General features: G+C 35.3%; 1 protein-coding gene across 1 annotated transcript in view; it reads left to right on the top strand.

Moving 5' to 3' along the window:
- The first annotated feature begins 1,178 nt into the window (after window positions 1-1,178).
- Window positions 1,179-27,513, top strand: part of LOC149785059 (uncharacterized) — a 33,885-nt gene continuing 7,550 nt past the window's right edge. The window contains exons 1-5 of the mRNA XM_089978775.1: window positions 1,179-1,628; window positions 9,840-10,006; window positions 12,368-12,552; window positions 21,592-21,727; window positions 25,308-25,437. Of these exons, the coding sequence (XP_089834901.1) occupies window positions 1,220-1,628; window positions 9,840-10,006; window positions 12,368-12,552; window positions 21,592-21,727; window positions 25,308-25,437 (1,027 nt within the window). The 5' untranslated portion in view covers window positions 1,179-1,219. The remainder of the gene's footprint in view (window positions 1,629-9,839; window positions 10,007-12,367; window positions 12,553-21,591; window positions 21,728-25,307; window positions 25,438-27,513) is intronic.

Below are 27,513 nucleotides of genomic sequence, written 5' to 3'. Positions count from 1 at the left end.
ACTAAAAAAAACTGTCATATGTTTTACAGTGTAGAACTAGGACTAAAATGATCTTTCTTACGTGTAAATTTTGAAGTCAGCATCATTAAATATAGCTCAAAGTACCCAGTCAGTTTAAATACTTTGAGTGAACGGAAATAGGTACTGACACTGAGTGAAAAACTACTGATACACAGAATGAAATTTCTGATGCAGTGTGGAACTATGGCTTTCTAACAATAAATGACGAAGTATATCAGACCCATATATTGCTTTATTTCCCTACTTGACTCCAGCAAGCCAGGTTGTGGTGTGCTCTCAAGGCATCAGAGCTGTAACACCTAATATCAGTGGCCATAATTTGTTTACAATCAACATATGCATGTCGCTGTATAATAAATGGCAAAACCTGGAATAATCATATGAAAAAACGTCATTAAGTGCATGTGCACATTAAACAACCAGCGCGTCTTTGAAAATGTGCATAAACGCATGATCTAGGTAATACATTTGCGTATCTGAAAGCTTCTATGACACTAAATAGCAGCACAAGCTGTTCTAAAAAGTTCAACTTACCATACCGGGACTGGTCTAAAACGCAGTCTCGATTCTAGTATACGTCAAAATTAAAGGATTGACTTACACGTGCTAGCTTTTTTGTCTAGGAATAACTCTCTACCTTTCTAAAAGTATAATTGTATTACTAAAGGTTGGAATGCGAACCCCAAGTCAAATTACACCCTTCACATTTTCCGCGCTTTAAATGCAACTGCATTCAAAATGCAACCAGACGTTCTTTTCTGCATGTAAACTTATCACGAGAAAGTGAAACATACACTGTGTTTTTCTATGAAACTATTTGTTGAATGACTTATTTGTCATCTGGCTGGGTATAGTTTGCAATCCGATCCCTGTGTAATTCGAGATACCCAAGAACAAAGGCGGCATTACATTCAATTGTCACTCTGCAGCCGCCATGCTTGTTTACTGATGTAAAAGTGAAAACTAGCGGATAATAAAATCACCAGGAAAATTTCCCTGTGATAAATTATAACAAAAATAATCTTCAATATCCATTTTAAAATTAATTTTATTAATAAACAATGGACACTAAAAATAAATAATATTCTTGTAGTTAAAATTAATTGCACACTTTAAAATCGATTGCTTTGCTAGGATGCGAAAATGAGGCCATGACCTTTTGACCTTTTCACGACCACCTGCCCTGAACACATCGTTCATGAACAACATGACAGCAATGGATCGGGAAGTAAATGATTATATTCTCTTTTTAAAAGAGAATATGTCAGAACTGCAGCGTTTAGGGAAAGAATGGGGCATGGCAGACGAAGAAATCAATCGATGTATCGACAAGGCCCTAGAAAATTCAACTGTTTCGCCAAAGAATCAAACGAAGTCTGGCAAGAATTACGGGAGGAAGGCTTGGATTTACATCCGGCTTGTGTTGAAAGCAGCATTGTGTTCTGTTTTCACGATGTTTGTCCTTTTATCTGGGATTTTGATTCTGACGTCTGTGCACAAACCGGCCGAACGTTATATTGGCAAAACTTTGGAACCATATGGTTACATGATATTTCGCTTCATCCGCTTGGCAACCCTACCCTTCCATCAGATCTTTCAAATAACCAGTGAGTCAAGATTTCAGTCATGTATATGGTCATAGCTATAATATTCTCCAGTTTGTTTGTGCTCCACTACCGATTTTAAAAATGACAGGCATCACGGAAATAAAATATGCACAAAACTAATTTCATTCATCAATTTATAATTTCTAACCTGATAGTTGCCAAGGTGCCCCTAACAATCTCAACTTATATACTTTTCAAATTAAGCCCATGCTTTTGATGTAAACAAGCAGACAGACTGCTCACTAACCTTTTCTAGGATAGTAAAGTTTAGTAAAAACTATGTCATCTGCATGCAGTGTCTGGTTTTAATTTTCTAGACAAATTGTACAAATTAAAAGGAAAAACTCTTGTATACATTTGTTCAGAGAGATGCAACTAACATTTATGGAATTATTGAGATTTTCTGCAACATTGAACTACATCATATCTGTTTCCTGGAAATATAGATTTGCCCATGCAAATATGGTGATTGTTTGATTTGAAATGCCAGTTAGGGAGGCATGGTTTGGGACTGCTTGTTGATAAATCAAGTGAAAAATTATAAATTGATTAATGAATTGGCTATGTTTTGTACATTTTTGGTATCCTTGATGCCATTCGTTTTTTTAAAATCTTTATAGCGGTACAAACAGCAAGTATGGAAATAGTATGGGGAGGGACGATTTTCCCAGATACACTACCACAAATAAGAGCTAAATATACCCAAATATGTGTGTTTTCTTGCGACATAATAATCCATTATTTTTGTCAGTATTTAAGAATTTAAGCCCATCGAGATATTTCATAACATGGTCACTAGACCAACAAGTTATTCTAATTTTCTTCCTGACGTGACTGGTGGTAGAGAACAACCTTATGAAGATATGATTCTTAATAGCATGTCAGCTTTGTTATGCTGGCGGATTATCAGGCCACTTGCCACTAATTAATGAATTTATTTCAACAGATCTTTGTATCTGGACTGTAAGTACAATCCTTCATTTAAAACACTTACTTTTTAGTATTAATCCCTTGTCAGAACAGAACACCTGAGTATTCAGCAGTAGCTGACCTCAGATTTAAATGTCAAAATTTTACGTGGAAAACAGCATCACCTAAGACAAGAGCAGTATACCTTTACCATCACATGTACTATACAGTTCCCAGTGATATATGCTTCGCTCAAAAGTTAAGATGTGTTCTTTATGCCATGAGGTGATGCTGCTTTTTCCAGCAATTCAGATTGAAGGTCAGCTGCCGCTGAATAATGTCTGGATTTAGTTTAAATAAATTCATTAATTGGTAGCATGGAACCCTATAGTCCATCTGCATAACAATGCTGATGCTCGTGTACAGATCATGAATTGTGTCTGCATACAGTGGTTTGATTCAATCTTTCTCTCTCACTTAGACACACACACACACACGACATAATGTAGTAACTTTAAAATCAGATCCTTTAACACCCTATGAGGACCTTATAAAATTCAATGGTGGGGGACTTCAGAACTCCATAAAATATTACACCGACAAAAGCCCGGATACTCTGTACATGACACTGGATCTGCCTACAATGTAAATTACATTCTAGGTTCAGTTTTTGCATTTAGCTTGGGTTTTTGCACCCTATATAATACAGTTATATTGCACCCTCCAAAAGTATGTTATTGTGATCCATATTTTGAGCTAGAATTCTTAAACTAGATAATTGTATATATCTGATAGTGCCACATATGTACAATAGTCACTGTGACCAACATTTCACATTTTACAGACTTTAAATAAGTTTTTGCATTTAGCTAATTTCATTTAGGCTTTGTGCATACATTGTACGAAAAGGCCACGAAAAAATGTTTCCTTTTGCACTGATTTTAAAGTTACGGTAGGCAGGTTGTTGTTTTATTTTTTTTAAAACATATTTATTATGATTTTTTTTTACCAGAGGGGGAAAAGTGCTTGGGTTGGCAGTGAGAAACCGGTATGGTCAGCCGACAAGAAACGTTTTTTTTTGTTTAGCCTAATATTTAAAATCATTAAACCTGATGAATGAATGCATCTTGCTGAATGGTGCTCTCTCATTAAAGAGGTTTAGTTAGGCTTGGTTTTGGCCTTTTACACCAAGGCAATACAAGTAGGTTAATTACTGGTAGTAGAAATTACCATAATGTAATTATAGCATCAGTATTCGATTGAGGTAGAGCTGTATTACATAAAATTTACCGTAATGTAATTATAACATTAGCATTAGATTGAGGAAGAGTTGTATTACAAAGAATTTACCATAAATGTAATTATAATCTTAGCATTAGATTGAGGTAGAGCTGTATTACATAGAATTTACCATAATGTAATTATAATGTTGGCATTAGATTGTGGTAGAGCTGTATTGCATTGAATTTACCATAAATGTAATTATAATGTTAGAATTAGATTGAGGAGGATCTGTATTACATAGAATTTACCATAATGTAATTATAATGTTAGCATTAGATTGAGGAAGAGCACAGCTGCTGTATTACATGGAATTTGCCATAAATGTAATTATAATGTTAGCATTAGGTTGAGGTAGAGCTGTATTACATAGAATTTACCATAATGTAATTGTAATGTTAGCATTAGGTTGACAGGGATGGTCCTGGCTTTTAAAAAGCTGTCGCCAAAAAAATCGCCAACCTCAATATTTTGTCGCCAATTTTCAAAAAGTGTCGCCAAAAAAGTAGTGTACATTTTTCCAAGTATTAATTTAGTCTATTAATGTAACAGGCAATGAAAATTACAAAAGATGGATTAGTTAATACTTTAATTACAACAAGCATTAACAAAATGTTACAAAGTGTTACATGAAGATCCGTCGCGATTTTAGGGCTGCCCACTTGTTGAATGCAGTTTCAAAGTCTAATTTTTCACATCTGTACATGCTAATTCTCATTAAATTCTCGAGAGATGAGATGCAGAGCTTATTTCTGATGTCAGTTTTTATGAAGTTCATCTTACTGAATCCACGTTCACAGTCCTCAGTGCTGACATGTGACACCAGTAGCCTCTCAGCAGCCCCCCCCCCCCCCATTTTATGGCTAGCTTCACAAAGCTTGTAGCGAATTGCTTCCTAAATCCCAAGAATGATCACTGAATGCTGTATAAATTTTCTCGACAAGAAAAATAGGATCTCCATTCCCACGAATGAAACTTACACGAGTCAACACCTGGCAATATTGGGCCGTATATATAAACGTAAATTCACATCCAATTTAGGGATTCTTTCACTCCTGTATTTTGAGAAATAAATAATTATTATTAATTATGCAAAACTGTTTTTTTTTTTTTGCTATTTCTTGTTGCGGAGTTTAAGTCTCTGCAGCCGTAACACGGGACTGATGGCAAAAGGAAAAGATCAGTGAGTATAATGCTGCACTGGCGACAGATGTAATTGTGATTGAGATTTTTTCCATTTGCTTTGTATTTATACACAGTAGTCGGTACTTCAAAGGTTATCAGTTTTCTATGAAGGTTCAGCAAAACTATTGTATTGGTATATGTATAAAAAACAGAAGGATTAGCCATACAATTAACTGTATCTGTTCTATTCGCGTCTTCAGAAGTCGGTCAGTTGTAGGTATAGTGCGGTAGCATGATTGACTGTATCGCAGCATACAGTACTCAGCCCAGATGTCAGCATAATCAGATTATGATGTAACAATGCACTGTAAAGATAGGGTTGTCAATAAGAACAAAGGATCGTTTGTGTAACAGATTGATTCCAATGCATTGTTTAGTCAAGTTTGTGGCTTCCTTTCATTCTGGCTTTAAATTTATTCAGTCCAAATCCATGATTGTATGTACAAATTAAATAACCAAAAAGTATGTCACCAAAAAAATCGCCAGATGGGATATTTTTGTCGCCAATAAGGAAAAAAAATCGCAATTTGCGACATTGGCGAAGCCCACGACGATCCCTGGGTTGAGGTAGATCTGTATTACATAGAATTTACCATAATGTAATTATAATGTTAGCATTAGATTGAGGAGGATCTGTATTACAGAGAATTTATCATAAATGTAATTATAGCATTGGAATTATTCAGACTGAGATATATATAAAAAAGGAATCAAACATATTTAAAGATAAGAGAGACATCCAACATTTTAAGTATCAGTGTAGACCCTGACTAACTGATATTATTTTGCCTTCTCTTCTGATATCTAGTGTTGTCATGTGGATATAGAGCTTAAGCATAAGATGAGGGCACTTTAATCTACCAATGAATGCTGTATGAGAACAGTTCCCAGTGGAGAAAGCAGTAATAAATTCAGTATTTCACATAACATAATGTGACTGCATAATATATCAGCATGTGACAATAGAGTCTGCTGAAATTGGTATAATAATGTAGTCAGGCATGTCATCTTGGATTCAAGGGGACATATACACTATCCTAAATTAAAATAGTGTTAATAGTCCATCAGAACTTAATAATTTACCAGGTGACACACTTTATTGCATTGCAGTTAAATCGGGTGAATTCTTTTGGTCGCAGTACACGTCACTTCCCATTACACTAACATACCCAAACACCAAGGGTTAACATCAGTAGCGAAAACTTTGGTTACAAAATAAACCCAAATATCATCTCTCATATTAAAGCATATTAGCCCTTTTAAAACTGGTATTACACTGCAATAACGTTACCTTCGATAACTCCCATTACCTACAAATTGGCAATGCTGCCATGGCAACCATTGTGACCCCATCTTATCATAAATTATGCCAATATTTTTTGAGTAATCTAGAATGGAAGCTGTTGAACTTAGCACTAAACAAAACTTCTTTTATATATAGGCAAATATCTTTAATTATATGGATTAGAACAATTGGAATTAAACAAATTCCATCAATGCTGCAACAGGTATCATAAAATTAATATGTTTACAATGTAATGTTCCATGGAAGGAATCATGCTCATTGACACAACTTCATTTCATTTCAGGAAAATATTAAAGTTTTATTTGATTTACACTGCAAGCCTACAGATAAACATTGTATTTAATGGCAATAATACATTACCTATCACAATTACCTGGTTTACCATTTATGGGGTGAAAGTACCCTTGTCCAACCTTGCTGTTCTATCCTTCCATTAGATAGATAGTCCCTGAACATCTAGAACAGAAAGAACACAGACCTGATCTGACTCCCACATCATGAGCCAATGCAGAATACTTTTTCTCTTTTTCTTGCACAGCTGTTCAGATTGGACATGTAAATGGAACATGTCTTTTTTCATGTTTCCAGATAATTTCTTCTTTGCAATTTAATGTTTTGCATATTCATTGAGTGATTATGCTATCAATCCTTGCAAACTTGAAGGACACTCCAGTCTCTCTAAACACTTGAACTTACCTGTCCACAACATAGACTTTGCTCAGCGTCACATAAGAAAATTATTATATCTGAGCAGTCTAGTAGCACTATTAAGTGGAAAGAAAGTGAATAATATTTATTACCCCAAATGCACACTCTACATTTTGTAGGGATCGCCATCTCTGAGTAAATGAGAGTCAAAGACGTTTTTATTTTGTTGTAGGAATACCAGGCTAATCTTTTAATTATCTGCTAGACTGAATATGCAGAACAAAAATTGGGTTATAGTATACAAAATTAAGTCAAGTCATTTAATGGACTGAGTTTGTTACCACTATCAGTATTTTTGTTTAAATTTTAATCAGATTTGAAGTATATGTTTATATTTATCAAGGTCTTTGACAGTTTCAATAATGAGTGAGATCCACATATTTTAATAATCTGCATCTGATCTGGCTTTGATCAAACTTGGAATATGGGCTTGTATCTTTAAGATCATTCATGAGTTTGATACTGAGCAAGAGCCATGCATATTAATGAGGGGATCTTGCATTTGATTGGCTGAACATGTTACAACTCTAAATACTGTATTTCTGAGAGAATTTTGATCAAACTTGCTAAATAGATTTAAATCATAAAGATTTTGGATGGGTACAGCTATGTGCAAGATACATGGATATTAATAAGATGATTTTGCATTTGATTGACCATGTGTGTCTACACTTTATTGACTCTATTTCTGATCATAAATGTATTTTTTATCAAACTTGGTAAATAGGCTAAAGTTATAAATTTGTTTGATAATTTTTATTATGAGCCAGATCTATGCATGCTTTTGAGATGATCCAGCATCTGATTGGATGTTTTTTTTTATACTAATCTAAAGACTATTTTTGATAGGACTTTGATCAAACTTGGCCTGACATAAAGATCTTGGCTGAGTATAATTACAAGTGAAATTCATTGCATATATTTTATGTGATCTTGCATCTGATTGGCTGAATTTGTCAAACACTCTAGCAACTATATATTTCTTAGACATTTTTAAAGCTTGTTCAATGGAATTAAATTATCCAGATGTTGGATGAGTTTGATTGTGAACACGATTTAAGTATAATGATGTAATCTTTTATTTGATTTGCTAAGCTTGTTGCTGCTGTGGAAACTAAAGTCTGATTGTATTTAGCTCCATCTTCTTAGATAACTTGTTTTATCAAGTCATAGCTTCTATAGTAATGGAGGTCTTTGTATATTATTAAGATACTGTACCTTGCATGTGATTACCTGAGTTTATTACTTCTTGAGATCTGGAGACTGTTTCGCATCTTGTTTCTGTCAGACATGGATTTCTGTTATCAAGATTTCAAATGAGTTTGATTATGAGCAAGAGGCTGTGCATATTAATTATACTCTTTGTAACAAGATAGACCTGAATGGATGCCTGGATTGAATGACAACACAATACAATGTGATGAATGATGATAATTTATATAAAATGAATTAATAAAAATAATATATGTATTACAAATACAGTGATTCTTTCACACTCCAAACATACGTCTCATTCAAATACTCTGTCCAAACATTCACAAGTAGGAAAACAAAAAAATGATTCAAATGAAAGTGAGATTCAAATAATCTCCTGGAATGTAAGTGAGATTCACATAATCTCATGTAATCAAAAATAAAGATTCAAATAATATTATGTATTCAAAATGACTCAATTGTACTCAATTGAAACAACCAATTGAAACAGACATAACTCAGTCATTTGTACAGCCGTATGATTTATATATATTTGTAAAACTTGCAAAATGTGTCCACTGACCAACCATACAGATCTCCCGAATTCTTGGGTTGACCCTCACTTGTATTGGCCATACACACCCTTCATGGATCCACCATGCGCACAAGTTTACAAACTATCAGTTTCATCTTCGTATGGCCTTGATGGTTGCATCATCTTCTATATCGACACACAGACTGCCAGACAGATAGCCTGAGATACCTGCACACACATACTAACTGACAGCACACATTTCTCCTTGATTGGGGTGGCCCACTTGTATTGGCTACACCATCCCTTCATGGATCCACCATGCGCACAGACATACGTACAGACAGTCCTAAACAGCTTCTGACAGCCCTAAACAGTTACAGTAAAACCAAACTGGTCATAATAATAGGTTTGGAATTAATATATATAGATATGTGCTACTAAATTAAACTGTAATAGCAACTTGTAATTCAAAAGTTCACACGTTTCAAATCTGCGTTGTAATAAATGCATCATTTCACGATACGACATTAAAAACTGAATACACTTCACATATCAAATAAAATACAAATGTAACACTTACCTCTATGGCTGGAGAACGTTCACTCCTTGACAAGATCCATAGACCATTGCATCAGTTAGAAATGGAACTTGCCTTAAATCCACAGGAGAGTGAGTTTTAGTCAGGGTAAAATACCAGTGCTTACTGTGCTTTTAGTGAATCTCGCCACAATCTTATCTTCGACGAGGTACATGTTAGTTCAGTTGCTTACCTAGAAAAACAATTATTCACCCTAGGTAACGTCGTACGCATGTACAGTGAAAATGATCAACTCGTTCTAAGGCGAAACCAAGTTATTTCTTGCCTTATTTTGTGACACCCTTATCTTCATAAAGAATTTTTTATGACGGTATACAACAGTATGTAAAATTATCATGATGTAAAATTTGTGAGATGGTTTTCATAGGTTGCGTCTAAGAACACTACATAAGCCTGCTTTGTGAAATGGTCACCTATTAAGTTACATGAGCCAGGTGAGCAATAACAGGTGCATTTTTTCTTCCATGTTATACCAAACTAGTTCTTCCATTTCAGAACTTTACGATTCGGAGTGTGTGATAAACAACCCATTCTTTGTAGAGGAAACTCCTGAGTGTTGGGTCTGCAGCAATACAAACACAGTTAAAGAAATCAACACAGATGAATTCAAAGCTGAAAAGCTGGCACTTTACATTAAGAGCTGGAAACCAGTCCTGTTCAAGGTTTGATATTAAAGAAACAGTTTGCTTAAAGAAAATCACAATTTATTTTATATTTTCATTCTTAAAACACAGTTAGTATCCATTTGCTATTGAATAGATGATTGATTAATTGATTGATTGATCAGTTGATTGATTTCCTAGTAATCAACAATGTACATATTGTTGTTGTTGTGGGCAAAACACCATATTTCAGCACATGATAGATGATACATGGTCGCCAGTATAATTGTTGGAGGAAGAACCCAGGAAAATAATGCGAAGAACCATTGACCCACATGAAGCTACTTGCAAGCTTTCTCACATAAGCACATGACTGCTTTAGATCACTGCACCACCTGAGGTCCTACTGTGTATATGTACATACCTATGTAGATCAGTAGTTCCCAAAGTGGGTGGTGGGATTACCAAAGGGGGCACTAATAGGCAAAGGGTGCTGAAGGTGAGGATGAGTTTATGGAACCAATGGCGGTGGTGGCCTGAAAAAGTTTTGGAACCACTGGAATAGATGATTGATTGATTGGTTGATCAATTTCCTAGTAATCAATAATGTACATGTTGATGTGGGCTTAACACAATTTTTCAGCTCGTGATAGTTGGTACATGGTGTCCAATATAACTGGTGGAGGAAGAACCACTGACTCACATGAAGCTACAGGCAAGCTTTCTCACGTAACTACATTGGCTGAACCTGAGACTTCATTCCAAGCTGACATGGGTGGGATGGCAGTGGTCGGTAAAGGTGAGCACTTTAGACCACTCAGCCACCTGGGGCCCCACTGTGTATATGTGTATACCTGTATGTATATTAGGCACTCAGCTGTAAACTGTCTCTAAATCACATACTGCATGCAGTCACTTTTGTATGGAAGTAAAACAGTGTAGGCCCAGAATAACTGCCGTCTTATGCAGCAGCGGTTGTTCTGGATATAAATGTACATGATTCACAGTTGCATTTATGGTATGCACTATCCAGTATGGTGGACATACATGGACAAAAATAAAAATTTCCATTACCTTTTACGTCACATGCTAGAGAAATAAACATAGATGTAAATAGTGACCATTTGAAGCTGCCTTTAAACCCATTGTGGTTTATGAGTAATAATAACTTCAGTCACATTACAATGGCTCTTACTTTTCAACAATATTAGCAATGTAATCATTGGTGGAAGGTATGGAAACCAAATGTTTCTGTATTTTTTTTTTTCATTGAAGATTGCAGGAATAAAATTAAAAAGTACATGTATTTTATTGATTGTTGAAATGTCAACAGATATTTAATGTGTCAATCATTTTATGGGATCTTTTCTTTTCTGTTTGGACATCCATTGGCCAGAAATGTTCAGATTTGGAAATTATTACTTTCCTGATTACCCCAGAGCTTCTTTTAGTTAATTGACTTGCTTCAGAAACATAATAGGATGTTTGAAATGGGAAGGAATGAGTGGTAAAAGCAGGTGTAGCCAGGCAGAACAAAATTGTCATTTGTGTCTATGGTTTCAAAGACAGGTTGCAGAGTTTACGTTTAATACAGCTCTATAACATGGTAGCCAGGGTCCATAACTGCATTATGTACCAAACATAATGGGGTGGGGTGTAAAGAGAATGCCAGTCACATACATAGTAATACTCTTAGTTTATTTAAATTATGTTGTGTTTTTTTTCTCCACTGCATGGTATTTGCACATATAATTATATCCGATAATAATATTTTAAAAGTAATTAAAATTTACCAAGCTTTAGATTGCTTTCTTTCAACTCGTATGTTGTACATATAATAAAAACAATTATATAAACACCTCATTTTAATAAAAATACTTGCCATTTTTAGTTTCTATCTACAGCTGCATAACTTTTAAAAGGATTGAAAATGTTGTAATCGCCTGCAAAAATGGCTAAATTTAGGTTACTTTTCAGGCCAATGCGGCCTGATGTTAAAAGCTTCATTCCTTTTTAATCACAATCACACATGTACCATTTCAATTTTGTAATTAAGTAAATAAGTCATGGGACTCTTGTTGCAGCATTATTTTACCAAGCTTTATTGGATTTCAACATTATATTGATGAGACCTTGCATAACTCTAATTCTGAGCATTTTACAGTATCGTTTAGAAACAATATGGTTCCCGATTGTCTTTTCCTCTGTTTAAGGCTGAGACAAGCAAATTTAAGTGAGCAAGGCCATTTTTGATGCACCTTTCAGTACAAGCTGTAGGTGCTGATGACATAATAAATGGGAAATAGATGCTTCTTATTGTGAATTCAAGAGCCTTTTGTAGGTTTTCATTTTTTAGTTTTGGGCAAGAAATATTTTTCCATAGATCTTGTGCATAAAGATTTATGCTTTCTGTGATTTCAGTCTACATTGAAGAGAAATGTGACATACCAGGATTTAAGAGAGCTGTACCTCTCCCACAAGGTTCACCTTGACAGTTCTGTGTACATTCTGGAAAGTTCACACCTCTCCATACAGAGCCTGCAAGAAATGTTTGAGGAGGATAGAGAGGCATTTATAAAGGAAGCTAAGGAATTTTATTTCATATGGTAAAATTTATTCATACATTATTCAATAATTGTGTTTTGTACTTAACCCTTTACCTCACATAAGCACTTTTGGATGCCTCTACCACATTTCATTGGAAGTGTGTTCCAGCGCCTTCATCCACTTCACATATAAGCATGTTTGGACAACTGTGCACCATCTCCATACAAACATGTTTCACCACTTACAGTATGCATCAGCCATTTTGAGCATTTTTTTTTTTTTTTGTGCCAGGAGACTGTCCCCCATTAAAAACTATTGCGACTGAGGAAAATTTCCATAACATCACATGGTTGCTCTTTCAGATAGAATTATAATTTGTTGAAAAATAGTATCTCTTGGATTATCCCAGAAGGAGGCAGCAAACTTTCTTCAGCAGTTTCTATAGATCATGTGATGAGAATTACAACTTAGGTGTCCAGTATTAATGATGGCAGTGTTGATTTTCATAATTTATAAGATTTGGATCATTGAATACCATCTATATGGAAGTGAGACCTGGAGCACCTACATGAGGCAAGAGCACCAGCTCAACTCCTTCCATATACAGTGCCTGAAACGCATCCTGAAAATCAGCTGGCAAGACTGCGTTCCACACGCCATAACCTGCAGCGTGTAAGTATCCCCAGTATGTACTCCATGCTGAGCAAATGCCGCACGGAGGATGGGAGGCTGCCAAAGGACATTCTATATGGACAGCTGACCACTGGCACCAGAAGAGTTGGCCGCCCCTCATTCCATTTCAGTGATGTTAGCAAGAGGGACATGAAGGCATGCAACATTTCACACGATGGCTGGGAAGTACTGGCCAAGGACCGAGACACCTGGAGACTGACGGTGAGCAAGGGCATAGCAGTCGCTGATGCAAGGAGAGGCCAGCTAGCGGCTGAGAAATGTAAGAGAAAGAAGAGCATGGCAGCAACCTCATTAACTCATACTTCTCAGTATGTCTGCACCAACTGCAATAGGGACTGTCACTCACACATAGGTCTGCACGGCCACAGCAGACAACGCCAGAACCCCAGAAACAGACAACACTCCAAGGGCGCTATTCGCATGGTCTCTTGAGACTGAGCCACCACTGATGATAAGATTTGGATCATTGAGTAATGCAGTTGTGAAAAATGAACATGACATGATGGTGAATGAATTCTCTCAGGTTTTTAAAGCACGTCAAAAATTCATGGGTGAGAAAAGATAGTTGACAAATACTAGTCAAAGTTAAATTCAATATTTTAAAATCCCAATATGATTTAAAGTAAAATACTGAATTAAATTTGATATTACATACAATATTTCACAGACAAAGGCATCTGTTTGGTATGATCCCTGGTATTATTAACTGTTGCATAATACCCATATGTAACTAATACAGTAGCTATTAATCATTATGTCTGCTCTTTTGCAGATATGTTTTGGGTCTTGTAAGTTTGTCAGTATATCGATGCATCACTCAGCTTTCCTTGTACCCAACACTCGTCTACATCAATATTTGGTATGATGCTCTAAAGGATAAGTAGATTATAATGAAGGTTTCAGATTATGGTTGCAGCCATTTAGTAAAACAGGATGCAGGAGTCAATGGTGACATTTTGCTCACTGGGCTGTAATACTGAGTGAGTTTTTGGTATGGCTCTGCATCTTCCATAAGTTGTCAGGCTTGCATTTGTCAACATTTGCTTTTTTCAGCTCATCGGAAACCACCAGATCAGTTTCAACCAACTTTTGAAGAAAGCATCCCGACATAAAGGCCTTTCAGTGATGCCAATACCACCATTAAAAATGGCTACCAGACTAAAAGAACTTTTAAAAAATCTTAGCAAATTACTTTACAAAAACTGCTTTACAAAATTTGACTACAGTTGACAGAAGGTATCCTGGCTATCAGTTTCATTCAGTTCATTCCAATCTGTCATCGGTTTTGTACCAATCTTTCCAATCTGTCATTGGTTTTGTACCAATCATTCCAATCTGCCATTGGTTTTGTACCAATCATTCCAATCTGTCATCAGTTTTGTACCAATCATTCCAATCCTTCATCGGTTTTGTACCAATTATTCCAATCTGCTATCAGATAATACCAGCATTACTAAGACTACTGGAGCCATCAAAAACTCACCTAAACTGCAATCAGAATTTGACCAAATTTGCTAAAAAGCACACTGGCATGAAGGCCTTTCAATTTATGCAAATCATGCCAATTTTTATTCTGATATATTGGTTATTACTAATGTTTCATACATGGGATCCCGGGAAGGTACTTTTAATGGGCATCCCCATTGCCTGAGGGGTCTACAGTGCTCACCTTTACTGATCACAGCCATTTCCCCTCTGTCCATATGGGTTTGAACCTATAGCTTGGTCAGTGTGGGTATGTGAGAAAGCATATTAGCAGTTTCTTATGGGTCAGTGGTACTTGCTGAGGTTTTCTTGGGTTCTTCCTCCACCAGTTATCCTAGCCACCATGTATAGCCTATAATATGCTGAAAAATGGCTGTAAGAACACAATAAAAAGAGCAACAATTTTAATGCAGAGTAGTCAGCTATAGATCCAATTTAGAATTTTAGAAATGTGTGAGTGATCAGATTATCCTGGCATATATATTTTTAAGAATTGCCTTTCCTGGATATCATCTGCGTTAAATGAGACATCCCTAAAAATAGAAAACTTTTGTGTAACTTCTTTTTATGTAATAGAAGAAAAACACTGAACAAAATATGACCAAATTTGAATGAATTTACTGTTTTAAAGTTTGTACTTGTGATGCCGATACCATAAAATATGACAGCCATTATTAAAAATGGAAAAACATTTCAACAGTTTCTTCTCTCAAACTGTTGAACAGTAGCTGACCAAAAAATGAATGTGACAGAAATCATCCCAGCATAAAGGCCTTAGGTCTGTCATCAAATATGGCCACCATTATTAAACACAGAAAAACCTTCTTTGATCAAAGAGAATGCTCAAATTACTAGGATTCTCATATGAAGACCTTACAGATTTTAGCAAGTGATGCCAATCCATTATTGGATATGGTTGCTATTACTAAAAATAGAAAAATCTTTAAAGGACTTCTTAGCACAAACAGCTGTACAGAAGGTCACCAGAATTGGAAAGAATGTATTCAAACATCAAAGCCATTTCATTTTATATGAATGATGTTGATCTGCCATCGAATATGACTGACATTACTTAAAACAGGATACACTTCAAAGGACTTCCTTTGAAAAACCACTAAATAGAACTTAGACAAATTTGGCAGAAACAGTCAGATGTAAAAGCCTTTCAGTTTTAGCTCCAGTTCTTCACATCTACAGTTACCAAACTTTATGGAGGGCTTACATATGGGTTAAGGAAGAATCCTACAAATTTAAATGTCCAAAGGTCACAGTCACTGTGAATGAAAGAAGAAAATAATTTCACACAGAAACACTAGTTCTGCCTCACATACTTGGACCAACCATTGTGGATGGCTTGCACTTGGGATAAGGAATGACCCAACTGAATTCAGGGTTAATCATCGACTGAAAGAAGAAATATGGTTTCCACACAGTAATATTAGTTCTGTATGGTGATCTTAGTGGTTCATGTGCCAGAATTGTGATCAAAAGGGTGTAGGTTCAGACCCTACCATTATAAAAGCCTGGGTCAGCTACCATACTGTGCTCTTGGGTAAGGCATTTTGCGTCTACACTTAATAACTCACTTGTGTTGCTGTGCTATGAAACTGACTGAAAGAAATTAGAAAATAGTCTTTTCATAACTTCATTTGCAGCCCATATACTTGACCAAAGGTTGTGGAAGGCTTGCACTTAAGGTATTGAAGAGGCCTGTTGATTTTGGGGTCAAAAGATCAAAGGTCAGTGCTTTTTTTGGCAAAACAAAATGAGTTTTGCAGAAAAACTTTTTCCAGAATAAGTTCCTTGGTCATACATTCTAGATGGCTTGCACTTAGGGTAGTAAATAAACCCATAGATTTTAATACCAAAAGGTCAAAGGTCACAGTCATGATAAGTCGAATTAGAAAATACTGGTTTATACAAAGGTAAGTATCAGACCTGCCAACTCTTACGATTTTGCTGTAAGACTTACATAATGTACCCTTAAAATACGGACTTAATGACATACAAGCAAAAACTTCGGAAAAATGATCATTGCTAAAAAATCTGGAAAATTTGTTCATCCGTGTTTGATTTGGATCCGGGTTTCATATTAGAAGTAGTGAAATTGGTCAGGGAACCAGACTAACTTTACAGCAGCATGTCACACACTTTAAACTGCACATATTTGTTCATGCTAAGCATCTGCATGATCAAACTGTTGATCATAGAATTTTTTTTAAAATGGAGTCAAGCAAGTGATGCATGTTTAAGACAGAATGGGAAATAAGCATCTTGAAAAGTGTTAATAATCAACACAGGAAAAATAAAAAGGAATATTCAGATTCTTGTGAATATAAGCTGGAAGGGACAAAATTATGTTTATTGGACATTACGTGCCAATTTGACTTGTGGCGGGAAATATGACGGCCATCGTCATGTGAAATGGAAAAAAGAATTTCCAAGAATTACATCAAGTTGAGAGATATAAACAAGCCATTGAGCTCCATATGGTTTGGAACTAAAATTTGTGCAACTGTACTAGTGGTAAATAAGGTCTAAGCATACTTTACAAACTTTTCAGTTGAACATAATGTTTATCGTTGCTGCATGTTCCAAATACTGAAATTTTAATTATGTTTTCCAGCTTTACAATAACAATTTATATTTTGGTACACCTTACTGACAACTGGTGAAACTTATGGAGAAAAATCAACTGCCTTACTGAGACGGACTCGTCAGGGTTGGCAGGTCTGATTACTATAGTTAAAGACCTTAAACCTGAACCCTTGAAACCTGTTGAAAAATAATATCTGGGAAACATACCCAACTAGTGTTTACATCGTGCCAATTAAACATGGGGTGTGCATTTCATGTATTTTCTGCAGTACATTTGCTGAATACAATCTATGATAGAAATACAACTAGTCTAATGGATTTCAATGGCCAACTATGAAACTCGGGAAATTTTTTGGTATAATGTTATCATCTGGAGAGGCACATGTTGACAAATCACGACATTGAATTTCTTAGAGTTGTTGCCCTTTTTAACTTGGATCATGATGTAATGTATGACAGAATTTTGTGAAGGAAATTAGTCTAATGACTTTCAATTGATCACCATGAGATCTTGTAGGTCTTATAGTTTGGAGAAGCAGATATTGAAAAATTACTGTCCGCCGCAGTTATTGACTTCTTTGTCTTGTTGCTGAATTCGGTGTTTGGGAAAATCCTGTGAATGCAACTAGTCTTAGAGTTATTTTTAATGGATCTCTTTGAAACTTGTTACATAATATATTCATTGTCAGAAAATGTGCACAACGACACATCTCTATACTTCTCTGATGACCTTCATCCAGTGTCAGGAATCCATTTGCAGAAGTTTGTTATTGCTGCTAGTCAGCTGCAGGGGGGATTGGCAGCAAACTTTGGTGACACATTCATCCCAAGGTCTTGTTGGTTCTAGATGAAACTATTGCCCCTGGGACATCCAATATTTGGCAAGCAGTAAGTTTATTGCTTTCATCACTTTATCTGGCCATTCATGCTGTCTGATGTACTGAATGCTTGAACCTACAACATTTGGTATTACATAACATGTGCATGAGTTCTAACACCTCTTGACTGCATATTGGGCAAAGTTACAAAATGTCTGTCAATCAAAACACATAAAGGAAACAAATCTAGTATGTATAATTGGTAGTTTCAAACAGTTTTGCTATATTGTGTTTACTCAGCACAGATATTCACAAGTGGAGCACCGTTTGATTTCAGTCCATTGAGCAAATATAGTAACAAAAGACACTTTTACTGCCCTTTGGTTTTCCTTTATGAACTAATTAAAAAATGTCAGTAATAATTCTTTAAATTTTAAATAAATATTTATTTAGAGAATCAACTTCTACATTCAATGTTATGTTTGAAGCAAAACAATTCCACTAATTTTAGAGCTGTCTGTATTGATACATAACAACCAAAATGTGTTTTCTGGTCACTTTTGAAGTGTTTGTCAAGAGTGGTGATCTCTACTACATGGATACAATGAGTCGTACATGAAAATTGAGGGCGAGAATGTTAGTTGGTCATAGATTATGAGGTGCATATTTTTTCAAAGAGGCACGATTCCATGGCAGCAAAAATGTTCAGTATGAAAATTCTCTAAGTTAAGACTTGTGGATACTTCGCTAGGAAGGGTAATTTCAAAGCTAAATGAGAATGAAATGACAAAAAGGATAGTTCTGTTTCGCACAACATAAAGCCTAACCCTTTAAGAAAACCATTTTTGATGTGGAATTGCTGTGTGCACTACAGTAGAAGAATGGTACTGAAAACAGACCCAGGGCAAGAGATTTTCCTGAGTAATTTGATCAAGTCTTGCAAGAAGAAGTTAAGAAAAGTCTGAATTCCAATAAATTTTCTTCCATTTTTGCTGATGGAAGTACTGATGCTGCAATGTGACAGATATGTACATTGACATTCATTCATCCATCTGCTTCATCCATCTGCTAACACGTTTGTATCTAAAACAGAAACAAGTATATTTTTTCAGCTATGTTTTTGAAAAACTAAACCCTTTGAAGAAAAAATGTTGGACATTATTTGCGTCTTTCTATGGATGAAAGTGCATACATCTCATTGAATAGCGGCAGGTGGATGAAATTTTGGGACAGGTGAAAAGGTAGATGGAACAAATGAATTCCTGAAACTACTTATCTTGGACTAGTGGATTTGATCAGCCCTGCTTGGATTTCCAGAAAATTGTTTTGGGCAGTACTGTTATCCCATTTTAGGGACCCTTCTCATCAGTTATTGCCTTTTTGACTTGGATCTTGATGTTGTAGTGTTGTGGATGACAGAAATCTTGCAACCAGTCTCATAGATTTCAGTGGATTACAATGGGAATTTGGAAATGTTATGGTTGTCATTTAAATATGGGCATGTCAGCAAAATATGTTCCTGCTATTTTTGTTAGAGTTATTGCCCTTTTTAACTTGTGGCCATGTGTAGTGTATGACAGTATCTTCTGAACTAAACTTGTCTCACATTTTTCCATGCATTACCATGAAACTTTGTGAATGTTATATTCATCAGTTTAAAATGTAGATATCAACGATTCACTGTCCAGCAATTTGTATTACAGTTGTTGCCATTTTTGTCTTCCTGCGGAACCCGGTGTAAGACAGAATCTTGTGTAAATTCAACTTGTTTTTAAGTTTTTAGCTCTTCAGTTCTGATTTTGTTGTTGTAGGGTTTAACACCATTTTTCAGCACATGATAGGCTATACATGGCAGCCAGTATTAATGGTGGAGGAAGAACCAGAGAAAACCCCGGAAAAAACCTCGACCCATGAGAAGCTACTGGCAAGCTTTCTCACATACCCACATTAGCCGAATCCGAGACTCGAACCCACGCAGACAGAGGTGAGATGGCAATGATCTGTAATGGAAAGCGCTTTAGACCACTCGGCCACTCGGGGCTCCTCTTCAGGTCTGAAGAACATAATGTGATAGTCTGATGTCCAACATCTATCCATCAGCAGAAGTTTGCTATTGCTACTTTTTCCAACTGCTTAATGGATTACAGTGTTGCCAGCTCAGAAGCTGAATTTGTTATCATTGCTCCTCCCAAATGGATGGTCATATCAACATGGGGTTATCATTAAAGGACATCATATGATGTCTACTGAAACCTAAATGAAATTGGTGCTAAGCTAAATTCCAATATTGCCAAACATAGCTGCTATCTGAAAATCTTTTTATTGCTTCTCTTCCTGAATGGAAAGTCATACAGAAATGGGGTTTACATCAGAAGATTACATGTGGACAGTAAGTGTACCACAGCTTCCATCTTTATATTCATTTTATTAGTTTTCTTGAATGGATAGTCATATCAACATGTCAGGAGGTATGTGTGTATGATTTGGCTTCTTAACATAGCTTTTTTTAAAAATCAGTCATATTGTTATGATGTCTGCAGTGTGGCAGTTTATTGTGATGTCTAGTACTGGGGCATCATACCACAGGCTTGTAGCGTCATGTCTCACCCAGTCACATTATCCTGACACCAGGCTATCAGTCCTAAAACCAACTTGTTAATGCTTAGCACCTAGCGAGGCAGCTGTTAGTACTATTTGTATAAGTCTTTGGTATAACTCAGTGGGGGTTCTAACCTGCAACCTCCCACATCCGAGGAAGACACTATCCACTTAATCCATCAAAGTGGTCGTCAGCATGGGGTTTTCGCCAAAAGACTTACTATGATGTCTAATTGGTCCTCAGAAAAATGATGCCAATCTGACATTCAGTATGACCACATCTAATTTGAGAATCTTATCACTCAAGAATATCAAATATGGTTTCAGTTCTCAGCAGTTAAAAAGAAGAAACAGTCTTGTCTTGAATACCTAAAAATTCTTTTGGGCAGTAGAGCACCAGTGCCTTCAATCGGTGTGATGTTTTGTATAATTTCTGGTTATCATTTCAGGCTGTGCATATTGACAGATCTTTGTGCTCCCTCAATTTTTGTAAGGGTCATTGCCCTTTTTTTTACTGAACAACTCTTGTTGTTTACAGTGGATATTGTGAAAGCTTGTACATATTCTAGTAACTCCTATGAGAAGATATACAGGTTGACTAATCATTGTACTCACGCTATGTTTGGATAAGTTATGCACCTTTTTTAAGTTAGGAAGAGTTATACACCATTTTTAAGTTAGGAAGAGTTATGCACGTTTTCTTTAAAAGTTGACTCAACTCTGTTATGTTAGTGGACTTAATGCAGTGTTATAGTTATGTAAGCAAGTAGCTCCATTCCTGTTGGGGGGTGGGGTGTTAAAAAGCTATTTATAGACAGCAGGACTCATAACAGACATCATCCTGTGCTTAATTGAAGCATACAGCTACATGTTCAATATACATTTATTTTTATTGCTTTTTTTCAGGGAAAGTAGAAAAGTTGCTTCCAGCATATCACTGCGCCAAGTATTCCCAAGGCCATCATTCATGCCACTGAAGTCAGAGATAACACTTGATAAAACTGTAATTATACATGGACCAGGAATGAATACGTCGCAGCTGGTGGGTACAAACATTAGAAGCTACCATAGGTGTGAAACTGCCGGTACATGGTAGCCAAATTTTGTAGCCTAGTTCATCAACAATTTTTGTTGTTATGAAATTTTTATAATTTTTTCCAAGAGGAGAAAATTAAGTTTGTAAACATTCTGAGTCTTGAGTTCAAAACTTGTGGGGAATTGTGTTGATCAGCTTTTTCAAATTGTTGCCATTTTTGTCCAGCAAAAGAATGAGACAGGATTGTTGTAACATAACTTGCTTTTCACTTTAATTTTATGGATTATTGTGAGGCTAGGTGCATATTATGGTCATCATTTAAAGAAGGTTGTTTTGAGAAATCTTTGCACATTTGAAAAGTTTGTTTAAGTTGTATTTTTGTGGGATGACAACATTTATGCTTCTATGGTTCCTTCAACAATGAATTTAAATACCCATCAGACATCTAGAAATACTTGGACCCCCTCCCAAATCTAAGGAATTAAATGCTAATGAAATTGTTATTTTGTATAAAACCATAAAAGATGATGGCATAATACAAAATAAAAACAAGTTCACAGTAACAGCTTAAGCCAAATGGTTGGGTTTTTTCCAAGTAAAATGCTGACTTTTTTGGAAACATTTCTTTTTTGTCATGTTTGCATGTTTAGGCAGGTTAGAGAAGTCACTGCACCCAAAGAGTTGTAGTTCACAGACTCAGCTGTAATTTCTACAACCTTCTTGTGACACTATTCGTCGCTGATTTGTTTTCTTCAGTCTAGCTTTTCCCTTAATGTGATCAGAATGTAACCTTTTTATGACAGGAATGCTTATATTTCAAAAATATAACTTTTGTTTAGTTCACCTGGTCAGAAGACCATCTGAGCTTTTGGTATAGCCATACATCCATTTTGCTTCGTCTTCATGTTGACAATTGCTTGTCAATACTCTTTGTTCTGTATACTTGATCCAGTTTCACTCAAACTTAGAAATGAGCACATACCATCAAGATTTTGGATATGTTCAATGATGAGTGAGATCCACTGATGCAAATGAGATGGTTTTGCATAAGATTGGTTGACCTTGGAGGTCATACCTTTGGACACATTTTTGATCAAACTTTAAATATGTCTTTATTTTATCAAGGTCACTCAGAAGTTTGGTGAGTGACATCTGTGGATATTGATGAGGTAATTATGTATCTGATTGGTTGACATTGTTACCACCCTGAAAACTATATTACTGAAACATCTGTGATCAGAGCTAGGATCTGTAAGAGTTTTGTTAATGAGAGAGATCCATGCATATTAATGATATGATCTAGCATCTGATGGGCTGAGTTTGTTACCATTCTGGAAGCCATATTTCTTTTATCTTATGGTCAGATCTCATACAGCTCTGATAATGCTCAGGGTTCACACATTATTGAGGTGATCTTCCATGTGATTGGCTTAACTTGTTACCACAGAAACAGTATTTCTAATCAAGTTTTGTTCCAACATGGTAAATAGGAATATATCATCAAGATCTTGGGCAACGAGCCATTTGTATTGAAGAGGTGATTTTGCATCTGATTGGCTGAGCTTGTCAACATTTTAGTGTTATATTTCTGATAATATTATTATCAAATTTGGTTTATATCATCCAGATATAAAATGTGTTTTATTCTGATGAACATCTATGCATATTAATAAAGTGACCTTGCACATGATTGGCATAGTTTCTTACCATTTGAGAGATTGTATTTCTGACCCAATTTTATTCAGATTTGGTAAAGGCTAATAATATCATCAAGATTATGGGTGATTTTTATTATGAATGAGATCTACACATATTTATGAGGTGATCTTGCATCTGATTTGCTGACTTTTTGCTAACACTGTGGAGACTATATTTTTGATAAGACTTTGATCAAACTTGGTAAACAGGCCTTTGTCATCAAGCACTATGAGTATGAGTGAAATTCACATATTTATTATGTGACCTTGTATCTAAATATCTGAGCTTGTCTACACTAACAGCTTTTGATCACACTTGCTAAATACAGGGTCCATAGGGGACCTTGAAAACCTTGAAAAGCCTTTAAAAATGAATTTGCCTCTCAAGGCCTTGAAAACACCTTGAAAATTCAAAATATTGTCTGGGTATCTTGAAAAACCTTGATTTTCATGAAACCAAAAGGAATTAATGAGTAGTTTTACAAATTTAAATTAAAAAAAGAAAAGAGAAGAAAAAAAATGATCACTTGCTAAGTTTGTGCTGGAACGGACATTTCCACAACTGGTCACTGCACAGTTGTGCATTTGAAACTTCCGATTATATGAAGCTCGGATATAGCTGCAATTTAAATATGAGTCATTTGTAATCTTCAAAATGGCTGGCTGCCGATTCCAGCTTTGGTGGCTTGACAAAGAAACATTTAAAGATTGGATTATGAGATCTTTCTCAGAGAGCTTTTGCAAAATGCAAATTATGCCAGAAGGATATTGATTTGTGTGCAATTAGAGTGCTCTATGGTCGCATGCAGCTGGCAAAAAAGCAGCTAATACAGCAAAACAAGGCCATCAGCATGAAATCATTTTTGACGAGAGAGGTATGTCTGTGATCGCAGGGATTCAAGTTTTAAAATAGAAACTGTATATAGTCTTAATTATGAAATTAGTTTGATCTGGTTCTGTTTTTAGATTGAGTGGAAATAGGCAGGCAATAATTACAATGAACACGATAAATCTGAAAATACAGAATACAGTTACGCTGAAATAAGTACTAATGTATCTAATATGAAGTGGTTTAAAATATCGATACGCTATTTTTAAATAAGTGATAATATTAAAAAAAACATATCTTTGTTACTTTTTTGTTTTGTGGGTGAGGGTGAAGAAAAAAGGCAGGTACTGAAAAAGAGATTGAGACAATGATGGCTGATGATGATGACTATGCAATGAAAGCAGAGACCAATGGGAAACTTTCCTTTATCACAACACCAAATAGTTTGAGGAAAAGATGTTAAGGACAAAATCGCTGAACTTAGAGCTCTTGAAAAACAGCTTGATGGCAAGCTACATGAACTGAAATATTCACTCTAAAAAATGTTGGTCTTTGTAAATAGTGTAGTATAGACAGAGTAAAATGAACATTGTTCAGTGACTACATTATTCTAATGCCCAGATGTAGGATGTTTAGTATTAATGGGAATTATATCAATGATCATACTCTTAACTTCATGTTTTTGTTTTTTTTTGTAAATAAATTTGCAAGAAATGTTCCTCACATTAAGTAATAGAAAAAAATGCATATCATTTATATCTTTATCTTCAAAAAGAATTTCTATCGTGTTATAGTGAAATAGGTAAAATGAATGTATTATAAAGTTTGGGAAATAATTTGTACAGGTTGTGTTTTACAGCACTGCATAAGTACTGCCTAGTGAAATGGTCAACTGTTAACTGTTAAATATATTCCAGGTGAGTGGGGCCTCTGGTTTTACTTGTCAGTTTTGATTTTCTAGGGAGAGGGCCCTGGGTAAAATTAAGGTCAAATCATCTCAAAATCTTTGTTTTGCAAAAAGAGATTTTATGCATTCATATTACCTTGTTATTATTTGCAGCCAGCAACTATAGACCGTTGGTACATGTACACGCAGAGCAGTGGAACTCGGCATGTAGCCGTGACACCAGCTGGAGATTGCGAAATGTCTTGTAGTACGATGTTGGTCATTCTCCAACCTGGAGATACTTGTGAGTTTTTAGTATTTGTCTATATTTTTATGGAAATAATTAATATGCTGTACTTCCTCACCATTAAAATATGGTCCATTTTATAGGGCACTCTCACCATTAAAATATGGTCCATTTTATAGGGCACTCTCACCATTAAAATATGGTTCATTTTATAGGGCACTCTGACCATTAAAATATGGTCCATTTTATAGGGCAGGTTTGGTTATGGATCCCATTTTATCTAGTAGTAAAATTAAATACCGTGTGTACTCATAAGTCGAGACAAACTGCAAACAACAAAGATAATGATCTGCCATAACATAATGCACCTGCAGATCAGCATCTTTGTTGTTTGTTCAACAAATTGCTACTAACAAACTACTTAGACCCAGATCTGCTGGTGCATTATGCAAAGGCAGATCTGGATCTGTGCAGTTTGCAGCTGAACTCATGAACAGGTACATACAGTATGTACTGAACTTTATTATAAGATGGTTTCACTATAAGTCAGTTTAATGTATAATGATTTAATAAGGTAATGTATCACATCAAGCTCCATAGTCAGGAAGCATACTGAGCCCAATGACCCAAAATTTGACATTATAAAACTTTGAATAGAGTTCAGTTATGATCATATAATTTTCAGATTCTTAACTTTAGTTCCTATACATGTGTGCTAAATATGTGTGCTAAATTTGGAACACCATTGATTTGGACGAGCAATCAACACTATTGGCGATAGTCAGATTTTGTTTGGTTTTGGTCATTTGATTGGGCCCTCCTTTTAATTTCTGCTTCAAGATTTTCATGTAAAAAGGCCATTTGTCATATTTAATGTGCAGTATTTAACAATGAATGAACAAACAGTCCAAACTCTTTCCTAATAACTGGTAGTATACTAATTTCTTATTTACCTGATCTGTGCACTTCAGAAATTTCTCATTTGGGTGAATATCATGAAGTGATAGCTTATGATAATAAGCTTACAGTAACAATGTAATTATTGGTGTTTCTATCATATGTATATATGTATATTATAAGACGTAATATAATAAGTATACAGCAACAGTGTAATTAACAACGTTTCCATCACAAATATGTACATCTGTATGAGTTATCTACCTTTTATTTTTGGAGCTGTCCACACTGGAGCTGCATTTTCTCTCCTAATAGGGTTGCATTATTTAAAAAGTTATTACTCTAGATTTTAAAATATGTAACTGAAAGAAGTGAAACCAAAACTTTAAGTAAAATCAAAGTAATTTTTTCTCTACAATATGTGAACATTCAAGAAACACTTACACCGTTGTGAATAAAATTGCAAATAATCCTAAATCACAAGGCCAAAAATATAGAATGTTCCAAATGAATTCCAGTGGTCTTGAAAGTTCTGATGTACAAAATGTCACAACCCAGAATGTCTTTGAATGCATTCACATTAATCCAAAATAGTGTGTTAGTCCAGTAGTCAGTGAGCACTTAAGTAATTCCAATGAATATTTTAAATAAATAATTACTCTTGAATTATATCTGACATCAACAGAACAATTGCAATATCTGATCATGGATTTCCACAAACTGAAAAAGAACAGGAATTAATTATTTATGAAATCCCTTTTTATACATATTTTCACTTGACCTTAAAGTAATAGAATGTGAACATTTCCAACACAAAAACCTTGTTTAACTGTAAATAAGACTGACCCTGAACTCTTGCTATGAAACCCTCTTGTTTACAACTTATTCTCATGGACAAAAGTAAGCTTTGTAAATGTGTTGTTTACAACTTAATACCATGGACAAAAGTTAAACACACTATATAAATTAAATATACATAACAAAAACCATGTGTAAGATTTAATTTTGAGGCTTAAAAGCCACAAAATAATGTAAAGAGACACTAGGCATGTATGGTGCTAAGCTCCAATGAAACTTGTCTGAGCCACAGTAGTAATGAGACGGCAAGCATATATGGTGGTAAATTCAGATGAGACTTATTTAATTCACACTGGTAATGATACAACAAGACATGCATGGTGGTAAGTTCTGCCATTAATTCCTAACTCAGTTGATTTCTGCTTTGTGTCTAAGATG

The sequence above is a fragment of the Sinohyriopsis cumingii genome, chromosome 13 (genome assembly GCF_028554795.1).
Source record: "Sinohyriopsis cumingii isolate HCF-2022 chromosome 13, ASM2855479v2, whole genome shotgun sequence".
Classification (NCBI taxonomy): Eukaryota; Metazoa; Mollusca; class Bivalvia; order Unionida; family Unionidae; genus Sinohyriopsis; species Sinohyriopsis cumingii.
Note: the sequence above shows the minus strand (reverse complement) of the source record. Positions and strands in the feature narration are given on the sequence as shown.